The sequence below is a fragment of the Anguilla anguilla genome, chromosome 8, assembly GCF_013347855.1.
Source record: "Anguilla anguilla isolate fAngAng1 chromosome 8, fAngAng1.pri, whole genome shotgun sequence".
Lineage (NCBI taxonomy): Eukaryota > Metazoa > Chordata > Actinopteri > Anguilliformes > Anguillidae > Anguilla > Anguilla anguilla.
Window position 1 is genome coordinate 53,070,641 of NC_049208.1, and position 12,320 is coordinate 53,082,960.

General features: G+C 40.4%; 1 protein-coding gene across 2 annotated transcripts; it reads left to right on the top strand.

The window, feature by feature from the left end:
* Positions 1-6,119: 6,119 nt before the first annotated feature.
* LOC118232758 (RNA-binding protein 8A-like) lies at positions 6,120-9,268 on the top strand. Of its 2 annotated transcripts, none has more exons than XM_035427832.1 (6): positions 6,120-6,292; positions 6,928-6,987; positions 7,079-7,156; positions 7,381-7,517; positions 7,982-8,118; positions 8,554-9,268. In XM_035427832.1, exons 1-6 carry the CDS (start codon positions 6,226-6,228, stop codon positions 8,597-8,599), a joined length of 525 nt encoding a protein of 174 aa, XP_035283723.1. In that variant the 5' UTR covers positions 6,120-6,225; the 3' UTR covers positions 8,600-9,268. The 2 variants fall into 2 exon arrangements, with proteins under 2 accessions (XP_035283723.1, XP_035283724.1); XM_035427833.1 differs by having other exon boundaries at positions 6,126-6,286.
* The last annotated feature ends 3,052 nt before the right edge of the window (positions 9,269-12,320 follow it).

Below are 12,320 nucleotides of genomic sequence, written 5' to 3' on the forward strand. Positions count from 1 at the left end.
AATCCATATATTTTGTAGTTATATGCATTGTGCATAGATATGTATTTGGATAATATTCCTCATGTTTTGGATCTTGTATTCAAATGGGCCGTGTGTTGGAATGTACTTTTTCTTTGTGAAGGAACATTTGACTGGTTTCTGGGATTTTATTTTCAGAGAATCATTTTGTCAACCGATAACCAATGTGACTTTCAAAATGGTTTTAATCTTTACTATCTCCTCTCTCTCTCTCTCCATTTGTCTTTCGCTCTATCTTTCTATTATTTGACTTTGAAAACATGATGCGTTAACAGAATTACAAAACGGTATGACTATGAAATTAATTGTAACTGTTTAAGGGTTGGGATAAGGATGGAAGCTGCCTTGGTATGCTTCTGCAACTGTTATTACCAAGCCCAGTTCATGAGGCCAGACAATGAATGGATGGATGTCATCCTATTGTCTCTATACCATGTGATACAAAGAAAACGGATGGATGGATGTCATCCTGATGTCTCTATGCCATGTGATACAAAGAAAATGGATGGATGGATGTCATCCTGTTGTCTCTGTACCATGTGATTCAAAGAAAATGGATGGATGGATGGATGTCATTCTGCTCTCTCTGTGCCATGTGATACAAAAAGCCATATTGACAAAGTGCAATCAGTAGTGTAGTTTTAGCCTGGGAGAGTACAGCCTGGTATCAGGCTCTTTTTTTACACACATGTATGATTTTGTAATTGCTATCTTTATTATGATTAGTATGTTATGTTAAGTGTATAATTATGACAATGTACTTACTATGTACTTAATATTTTTATTTCAGTACCTTTTTAATGCATTCCCCTGGTCCGACACATGAAAGGTTTTTTGGTGCGCAGTTTTTTAGCACTTGAGTTTTCGTAGGAAATACTCTTTTTACGATTCAAAATACACGTTTTTCAGTTGTGCAGCATGCTTTTATAAGCCGCACACCTTAATCGTTTGTACAAACACAGTTTGTCATCAGGTTCTTTTATCCCCAAAATAATGATTTATGAACTAACAATCCATGCTTAACTGAGTAAAATGCATTTTTATGAAAGTTCTACAGTATATACCGCGGAATGTTTTTTTGTTTTGTTTTTGTTTTATACATTTGTTATATGTATTTTCTATGACCGATTTTTAAGTATTACTTTTTTTTTTTACTCAACATAGGTTTGTATTTCAATTTTTAAAAAATGAAAATAAAACGGTGAAAAGGTTTGTGGAGTTGTGGTTTCCTTTGGCTATGGGACACTATGTATATGTATGGCTATGTATATGATCTTCTTTACTTTCCGTAACAAACCCCTTGTTGGGTTTTATGCCATATGATAGGAACACATATTTTTAATATAATATCAGTCCTGGTGAAATGCAGCCATACATAGGGTGCATGGGACCTAGGTCTCTGTGTATCAGGGTTCTCCAAAATGCCATGCAGAAGTGTCTCTTTCTGTTAAAACCAGGTCAATGCCTCAATCAGCGCACTTGGCTACTATTGGGCATACAAGTTGTATACAACTTGGATATGTAATCAATCAGTCATCTTTATTGTCCCCTTTGGGAAATCCGGTTTGCAGCCAGGTACAAATACAACACCAATGATTCACACTCACCGTAAATGAAACAATGCAATAAATATGACCATTTAAAACTATACCTAAGACCAATGTACCTAAAAGACATATAAAACAAATGTCAGAGACACAATAATAAAAGAGTAGGCAAGTGTGGACGTAGCTTATGTGTTTATAGGAATAGATGAAATACAGTAGAAAAAAATTCAAATTTTTTGATCTACACATCTTAAAGAGATATTTCAGGTTGAACTTTGATTGGGCATGGTGACAAACATTGATTATTTCTGCACATTTCAGAAGGGTGTTGCTAAACTGTTTGCAGTATCTAGAAAAAAATGGTAAATATTTGTACTTGAAACACTATCAGATTATCTTGATGCAGAAATTTCTAAATATATATTCATATAAAATATTCAGCCACAAACGCCTGGTTACGTTTGAGTGACGGGCCGAGTCATTGAGATGTCGTAGCCCTCCGGGGCTGTCTGTGGCAGTATAGCACGGTGTTAGCACATTTATTTAGATTCCGATAGGCCTATTTCACAAGATGGCGACCAAAACCGGACGTAGGGATACTTTGTTTTCGGTTACCGTTGCTACGGACGCAAGTCCATTTCTGACAGCGAAAAATTGAGCCTAAACAGCGACGTGTGTTCTCACAGTCCCTGATAGCTCTGCCAAAGTTCACTGTCCGATGTTATCCGCATTGTCGAAGCATTGCCAGTGAACGTTAAGCGGTCTAAACTGGACAAGGGCTATAAATTCTTTTTTGAGAAGTTTATATTCGGTTATGAAGGTAAGTATAACGTTAGCTCTGGTTCACAAGAAAGCTAAATAGCTAGCTTGCTAACCACATCAAGTTAGCCGATTAAAGAGATGTTTCACTTCGACATAACAAATTCTTTTCTGGAGGCGACTCCATTGTGTTTTCGTAGCGTGAAGCAACATCTGCTGTCCGTTAACAGCGTCTCTGTTCCTCTTGGTTGTCCCGAAAATGAATGAATAGGGAGCCTGACAACTGTGAGGAAAAGCGATTCTGTTAACATTGACGGTCAACAGGGGAGGCAAATGCTATGTAAGTACAATGTTAGGCTCCACAAAATTACTTGTTATTATACCGAAGTGAAATATCTCTGAACTAAGTTTTGTACTACCGTTACTATTTTGTGACATGTTGTTTGTGCTGTACTTGTTCTAATAAAGATTTATATTGATTGTCAGATCGCCTGTGTAATGGTGTTCAGTTCACTACCGAGCTGTTTGTTGTCATCGCTGATAAAAACTACCCACACATTTTTAAATCAGCTGATATATCTTAAGTAGGCTTGTCGCGATGTCCGTCAATACATTTTGTAATTACAATTAACAACTAAAATAAACGTGCATCTGCAGTTTCAACATTGAATATCCAAATATGTGCTTGCTAACAAGCTATCTGTCTAAAATGCAATTTGCTAATCATAACATAACATATAGCTCGCTAACTGATTTTATGACATTCCAAGTTCCAGCGCACACCAAACTACGGAGGAAGAGGTCTGCATGCTATTTCGCCGAGGCTCTCAACCAGGCGTACGTTTCCCTGCTCCTGTTTACAACCTGAGGCACTTCTCCAAAGCGCGCAAAGAGTACAGATGAGCTGCTTAAACTCTGAATAACTCGCGATGTCGGTGTTTGAGGTGCTTGGCTAAGTTAGCTAGCTAGATGCGTTTCCTCTTTCAGTTTGAAATGAGCAATGACAGTGTTTCCAAACGCGTTTTTGACAATGTTGTCTTGATTATATAACCAATTTCTGAATATATAAATTCAATTCTGGATATATAAGTACAATTCCCGAATATATAAATTCAATTTCCGAATATATAACTTCAATTCTGGATATATAAGTACAATTCCCGAATATATATAAATTCAATTTCCGAATATATAACTTCAATTCTGAATATATAAATTACAATTCTGAATATATAAATTCAATTCTGGATATATAAGTACAATTCCCGAATATATAAATTCAATTTCCGAATATATAACTTCAATTCTGGATATATAAGTACAATTCCCGAATATATATAAATTCAATTTCCGAATATATAACTTCAATTCTGAATATATAAATTACAATTCTGAATATATAAATTCAATTCTGGATATATAAGTACAATTCCCGAATATATAAATTCAATTTCCGAATATATAACTTCAATTCTGGATATATAAGTACAATTCCCGAATATATATAAATTCAATTTCCGAATATATAACTTCAATTCTGAATATATAAATTACAATTCTGAATATATAAATTCAATTCTGGATATATAAGTACAATTCCCGAATATATAAATTCAATTTCCGAATATATAACTTCAATTCTGGATATATAAGTACAATTCCCGAATATATATAAATTCAATTTCCGAATATATAACTTCAATTCTGAATATATAAATTACAATTCTGAATATATAAATTCAATTCTGGATATATAAGTACAATTCCCGAATATATAAATTCAATTTCCGAATATATAACTTCAATTCTGAATATATAAATTACAATTCTGAATATATATATAACTCGGTTTATAATCAGGCATATCACAAGACAGCCGTTTTTACTTTTTGAATAATTTCTTTTTTTTTCTTCATGGGCTACTGAGTGAGAAAAACAAGTTTAACATTAGCATCAGTAAAATTTGACTACAATCAAGGATAAGCAAACAAAAATGTTAAATAATTAAAATTTGAATGAGGCAATAATTCGGACTTCATTAAGGGGTCCTTATTTTCTTGGTATTAGGACCTTTCAAGTAGGGGCACCAAATTTCACAGGGAATGGCCCAAAGAGCTAGAGAAATAGAAAATAATCTCTTAACCAGCGAGAGTTTCATAGAAACCCTTGCTGCAGCATGCGACAGAATACCGTGTTATGGCTCAATGGCAAGCTCCAGCGCACACCAAACTACGGAGGAAGAGGTCTGCACGCTATTTCGCCGAGGCTCTCAACCAGGCGAACGTTTCCCTGCTCCTGTTTACAACCTGAGGCAATTCTCCAAACCGCGCAAAGAGTACAAAGTACAAATCAAAATCAAACAGGCCTAGTGATTGTAACAGTTCTAGTTTTTTCCATTTTCGTACCGCACTCTAGTCTGAGTTGGCCTGCTTGAGAACGGCTAAAAACAGGTAAAGATGGCTAGCGGCAGTGCGCCTGCCATGACAGTTCCACCAAACATAGGCCCTACCACTCTTTGAGAAACAAAAAAATTATAATTCATGTGTATGAATAGTTTGCCCTTGGTTATATAATCAAGACAACATTGTCAAAAACGCGTTTGGAAACACTCATTGCTCATTTCAAACTGAATGAGGAAACGCATCTAGCTAGCTAACTTAGCCAAGCACCTCAAACACCGACATCGCGAGTTATTCAGAGTTTAAGCAGCTCATCTGTACTCTTTGCGCGGTTTGGAGAAGTGTCTCAGGTTGTAAACAGGAGCAGGGAAACGTTCGCCTGGTTGAGAGCCTCGGCGAAATAGCATGCAGACCTCTTCCTCCGTAGTTTGGTGTGCGCTGGAACTTGGAATGTCATAAAATCAGTTAGCGAGCTATATGTTATGTTATGATTAGCAAATTACGTTTTAGCCAGCTAGCTTGTTAGCAAGCACATATTTGGATATTCAATGTTGAAACTGCAGATGCACGTTTATTTTAGTTGTTAATTGTAATTACAAAATGTATTGACGGACATCGCGACAAGCCTACTTAAGATATATCAGCTGATTTAAAAATGTGTGGGTAGTTTTTATCAGCGATGAAAACAAACAGCTCGGTAGTGAACTGAACACATTACACAGGCGATCTGACAAGCAATATAAATCTTTATTAGAACAAGTACAGCACAAACAACATGTCACAAAATAGTAACGGTAGTACAAAACTTAGTTCAGAGATATTTCACTTCGGTATAATAACAAGTAATTTTGTGGAGCCTAACATTGTACTTACATAGCATTTGCCTCCCCTGTTGACCGTCAATGTTAACAGAATCGCTTTTCCTCACAGTTGTCAGGCTCCCTATTCATTCATTTTCGGGACAACCAAGAGGAACAGAGACGCTGTTAACGGACAGCAGATGTTGCTTCACGCTACGAAAACACAATGGAGTCGCCTCTAGAAAAGAATTTGTTATGTCGAAGTGAAACATCTCTTTAATCGGCTAACTTGATGTGGTTAGCAAGCTAGCTATTTAGCTTTCTGGTGAACCAGAGCTAACGTTATACTTACCTTCATAACCGAATATAAACTTCTCAAAAAAGAATTTATAGCCCTTGTCCAGTTTAGACCGCTTAACGTTCACTGGCAATGCTTCGACAATGCGGATAACATCGGACAGTGAACGTTGGCAGAGCTATCAGGGACTGTGAGAACACACGTCGCTGTTTAGGCTCAATTTTTCGCTGTCAGAAATGGACTTGCGTCCGTAGCAACGGTAACCGGAAACAAAGTATCCCTACATCCGGTTTTGGTCGCCATCTTGTGAAATAGGCCTATAGAAAAAGAAATGCTTCTACAATATCCCATAATTCCTCGAATTTCTACGCAAACCAGCGAACCAACAACACAAGGCGGACATCATGGCGGACGTACTGGACCTACACGAAGCGGGAGGCGAGGATTTTCCTATGGATGAGGATGGTGATGGTAAACTTTAATATGGGTGTTACTGATCGTGGTGGTGGGATTCCGTTGATTTGCTTTGCTATGCCCTGCGCCGTTTTGAACCGTTCTGTTTGTCTTTGTAAAGCACGTTCTTTGGCCTGTAAATGGAAGCTATGCTAACCCATCCTAGCTAGCCTATCTGATGTGACTCACTTGTTATGAATGGAACGTCATTATCAAAGCAAAGTTCTGTGTATCAAACGTTAGTATGGATGTTATATTTGTGGCGTTTACTGGTAAAGTTTATAAATATGGGTAGTTATTCCAAACTCGTTAAATTCTGCCATGCTAGCTCGTTAGCTCAGTGTCTGGAAAGCACCGGTAGCTTGCTAGTCATGTAGCCCAGCAAACTATCGTTAGTCCAATTTTCCATTCGTCGAATGTTCGTTTTAAATAACGTTAGCCTGTGTGCATAATAAAAGTTTGCTAGCCTATTGAGCTGATGGTTTAGATAACAGCAAGTCTTTTGATGTTGAGAGTTTGAGCGTCGTCATACGCGTAGACCGATGGCAAACTTGCCTTGCTAACTTTAACCAACAGGTTTGCCATTGTTAGCTTGTGGCTAACGTTTCACTCTTTAACGTCCCCTTTTTTTAACTCTGCTCTCTGTCTTGCAGAGAGCATCCACAAATTGAAAGAAAAGGCAAAGCGAAGAAAGGGACGAGGATTTGGATCGGGTAAGTCTGAATTTTGTTCGCACCCACTGACTGTAGACTGACAGACTAACTGACTGAAGTAATTTAACGTTTTTGGTGGGCTTTTCCCTAGACGACGCGGCCCGGTCACGAGTGCGTGAGGATTACGACACAGTAGAACAGGACGGCGATGAGCCTGGGCCACAGCGATGTGAGTATCAACGGTTTCGGCTGATATACTGTATATAATGTCTTGATGTGATGTATTGCCTGAAACTCGTCCACATATCACAGCAGCAAGGAAAGTAATTGTTGCATTAAGGAGAGCAGTCACTGGGAATTAAACGAGAGTGTAAATGAGAATTGGAAACCTGGACGATGGATGGATTCCTACAGCCTAGCTTCCTGTTTTCTCATTTTCTGTTGTTATGGCAGCGGTGGAGGGCTGGATCCTCTTTGTGACCGGGGTGCACGAGGAGGCCACTGAAGAGGACATCCATGACAAATTTGCAGAGTTCGGGGAGATCAAGAACCTGCACCTGAACCTGGACCGGAGAACAGGCTACCTGAAGGTCAGACCCCCACCCCCCCACATCTGAATGACAGGACCCTATCGGTCATGAGCACAGCTGGAAGGTCCAGGGGTGAGAAAGTAGGAGTCCTGCCATGTGTGTCTCCCACCCACGAACTCAGCCAGCTTATTTCACAGATGAGTTGAGCTGAAGAATTCTGCTAATTAGCAAACCCAGGTAATTGGGACAAAATACTGGGGAGGACTTTCACTTTCTGTACCTGGATTTCCCACCTCTGATCATAAAACCATTTAAATAATCCCTGCTGCAGTTGTGCCGACTGACTTTGTGGTTCAGGTGCGTAATGAGAATGAATAAAGAAGACTGTAAATAATCTTGTCGCTTAATGGAGATGGAAATACATGGTGTTTCCTCCAGGCAAGTTTTCCTGCTGGCTTGTACTGGTTTGCTCCAGTTTGTTCTGGTTCTGGCCGGTTTGTGCTGAGCGTGTTATGTCTTCTCAGGGATACGCACTGGTGGAGTACGAGACCTACAAGGAGGCCCAGGCGGCCATGGAGGGGCTGAATGGACAGGACATGATGGGGCAGCCAATCAGCGTGGACTGGGGCTTCGTTAGGGGCCCGCCCAAGAGCAAGAGGAGGTGAGCGCCGTGACCTACGACCCCTTTCCCCCGAGACGTGGACCAACCGCGGCTTCCCATTGGTGAAGAAGCCGTGATTGGTGAAGCCTTGGGGAATGGTCACTATTTTTGTGTGTCCGGAAAAAGGTCCTGCATGCAGTCTTGCATAATATGTGTTTTGAGTCCTAAACTCTATAAATGTTGTGTCTGAGGTGATCTTCAAGCTATTTCTTCTGTCAGGATGGGACTGTTCTTCCAGACAGTGCTGGTTTGTTGTAAAATTGACTTTTTTTTTTAGCAGATTATCTTAAGATTTATGATCTCCAAAAGTGTGTGCAGTTCTGCTTTTTGCCCCTGATGCGTTCATGTTCTGAAATGCTGCTGAACTGCATGCAGTGTTGAAATGTTTTGTTTGAACGGTTGCCGTTTTCATGTGCGTTTTTCTCCCATGACTAGGGGTGGGCGGAGACGCAGCAGAAGCCCTGACAGGAGGCGGCGCTGATTCCCGCCATCCGCTCTGCTATTGGCCGAAACAGTGTCGCTGAACCCTTCCTCATCCAATCGGAGAGAGCGACACAACCAATTTTGCATTTTTAAGTCGATGATTGTGAATTCACCACTTAACGGTGAAATGGGGCGTTTTCATGCCTTTCATTTTTTTTTCTTTATTGTTTTTCTAGATCTTACCGATATGTAGCATGTCATACACCTTTTTTTAATGTTCCATTTCTAAAGCGGATATACCGTGCTTCGTGTACCTAGCAGAGCTGTGTGAGTACCTCGTCCTCTATACTCAATACTGAAGAGCAGTATATAAGTATATATCACAGTGGGTCTAACTGGTGTGTGTGCTGTATGCCATCTTTCCTCAAACCAACATGACAGTAGTTTGTTTAGGACCAAAGCGACAAGTACCTGAATTTATCCAAAAAGAAAAACAAGTCAGCTTTTGTATGAGAAAAACAATGGGGGGAAGTGTAGGATTTGTAGTTCCTTTGTTTATTCCCATTTGTAGGCCACTTGTTTAACGGTGGCTGTTTCTGTGTAACTTAGCTGAATTTTGTTTTGAGGCTGAACTTTTTTTTTTTTGGCAAGTCTGTAAGTTCTGTAAGTGTAAGTAAATGGTTTTGTTTAACTTTTGACATGCTGAATTAAATGTCCATGAAATCCACAAGCGTCCTTTGTCTTTGCAGCTGCTGTTTATGTCCTTCGGCGTAATGTATTCCGCCCGCGTTTTTGCATCGCAGAAATCATAAGACCTTGAAGGAGCGATGACTGAAAATGGTGATGCCATTGACTTTATCCCCTTGTCACAACAAAATGATGTGTATTGATTTTTATGGCAGTGCATCCAATAATTTCATATGTGAAAGAGAAAGAGGTCATTGACCTTTCCCTGGGGCTGCACTGGGGTTGTTTCTGCTCATATTCTTTAACCTTTTGGGGTGTAGGTTTTTTGGAATGTTTTTCCAGATTTTTATGTCAAGTGTTCTGCTTTCTGTTACCAGTAGTGATTGTTACATCAGCATTAGAATATTCAGTTACAGAACATTCTAATCACGTATTTGTGATCTCACACATTTGTGTTAATGGGTGCTGGAGGCAAAAGTATTGCTTTTTATATAGAGTGTTTGCACACAAGGTCCCACCGCAATGCCCATCCATCCATTCTCTGTGCTCTCTTATCCTGGGCAGGGTCGCGGGGGTGCTGGAGCTTATCCCAGTGTGCACTGGGCAAGAGGCAGGAACATTCCCTGGACAGGCTGCCAATCTATCACAGGGCACACACACCATTCACTCACACGCTCATACTTATGGGCAATTTCAAGTCTCCAGTTAGCCTAACCTGCATGTCTTTGGACTGTGGGAGGAAACTGGAGTTTCCAGGACCTTCTTGCTGTGAGGCGATAGTGCTACCCACTGCACCACCGTGCCGCCCACCTGCAAATATGGAGGGAAGGCCAGGGAGCGTGGGAGCTACTCCAGAACTTTATGAGGACACGGCTTGAACAATGCATGCTGGGACAAATGACAGTCCGGACCATGATAATTGCCTGGTAAAGAAAGGGGTTTTTACAGGGTCGTTTACAAAATGGATGACCCTTGATGCTTCAGTCACAGGATTCCCAGGGTAGCAAAATAACTTGCTGTCAGAGGTGTAAAGTCTAGGGGTCAGAAAGTTTAGTCCTGCCATGTTTTTCTTCCATCCATGAACTCAGCCAGCTGATTTCAATAATTCTAACTCCTGTCAGAAGAAGTGTGTTAATTAGCATATCCAGGTGATTTGGAACAAAATACAGGTGAGGACTTCTTTCAGAACCTGGACTTCTCCACCTCTGGTTACTGTTAAAATCTATCATAATCGTAGTACTGAAACTACACCCTTTTTTTATTTGTCCAACAGGGGGCGCCTGCGTCCATTTGTATTCATACCAATGCGCGTTTATTACTAAGGTGTTAAACACCAGGAGCGCTAAAGATGTACTCATTCAGTGGCTTAGCGCTTATTGACAGGTAGTCCATATAGAGCGCCCAATTCTTTAGACACGCTAGGCACACTTACATAATGCATATGACACTTGTGACAACACCAAGAACAATAGTGGACTTGGATTGAAATGGCGTTCACAAGACAATCCTAATTCCTAATAAGTAAATACATTTTTGAAACGAACCACGAACGGGGAGATGTATTGATTGGACCAGAGACGCTTGTACGATTTGCAGCCGACAAAGAAATTATGTGTAGTTGTGTTGCGGTTTTACAAAATTGACTTGAACTTGACTAGAATTGGAAAACAGTATCGGAAACAAGCTGTGTTTTGCTGCCGATCTCACATGCCGATATTTCAAGCAATCCATGTTTTAATTTTACGATATATTAGGCTGATATTGCGGTTTTTCTACCTACTGCGGCGACTCGTAAATAATGCTCACTAAAACAGCTTGCTCGCCCAAACACCCTGTCCTATGGAAGGCCTTCCATACTGTCCACTGTCCTGGTAGTGACATCATCCTCTTACAAGAAGCTTTCGCACAAAATGTCACTCAAGCGCACAGTCTAGCGACTGGGTTCTGGAATCCACGATTACGTCATTGTGTGTTTGTAGCCAATTGCTGTATTAAAGTGTAACCACTCTTCCACTGCGATTGGATGATTTTTTTATTTGGGAAGGTCAAGTAGACTTCAAATTGAACGCCTACCCATATCGCTTCATTGTTATTGGTCTAGAACTGTCCCATGTACTGTGTAGACCAAAGGGGGTTGTGAACGTTGAGTAACCGCTTAAAAAATTCTCGCGTACCTTGTCATCGACCTCGTCCCAACCAATTCACTGCCCATCAGCTAGACATGATTCTAGGATTGGATACTTTTTAGTCAGTAGGCTACCAATCCGTAAACGCAAAGCTCACCTGTGCTCAAGGACTATTGGCACATCCCTATGGCAGTCAGGTCTTTGCGTTGATTGGTGAACGAGAAACGGTTGGGTCCCTTCAGGTGGGCGGGCCTAAGTAGCGCCTGGTTGACATTGTTGTTGTTATGAGTAAGTGAGAAGCTCATATTAGGATTGAATTTTCTTTTCCCCACGCGTTTTGTATATTAGCGGCGATCGGAACTGGTGATCTCTAAAGTGTGGACGTTACAACTGAGAGACAAACTGCTGGAAAAACGGTCTAGGGGAGATGAGAGACCGAGGCCGCTCAGGGTAAGCATCGGTGTCTATGCTCACATTATCTTTAGAGTTGTGTCAGTTTTGTAATGTGGCCTATATTAAACACAAAAATTGTTGCCGATACGGACTTCTGGTCTTTTACATCGCAGTGCCCAAATAAACCGAACGGGTTGTTTGGATATGCCTGTAATACATCGCTGTTTGCCCGTTCAGGATATGTTAGCTGGCTTGCTAGGTAGCTAGACGGTGCAAAGTGACTGATTGTAATGGGCTCGATTAGCTGGTTAGCCGTGCTGTTGCTGGTTAGCTAGCTTGCAACTTAGCAATGGATCTGTTCCTTGTACAAGCTAGCTGGAGCTTTCGTGGTCTTCAGACGATTATTTTGTTTTACACAAGTAAACATATAAATTGGAACAATTTGTGGGTTAGTTGCACGGATTTTTGAACGGCCAGCCACAAAAGTAACGCTGATATTAAACAGCTTGCTAAGTTAGCCAACGAACTTTTTTTCTTTTTTTTTTCTACAGATATAATTTGTAGGTCAATTTT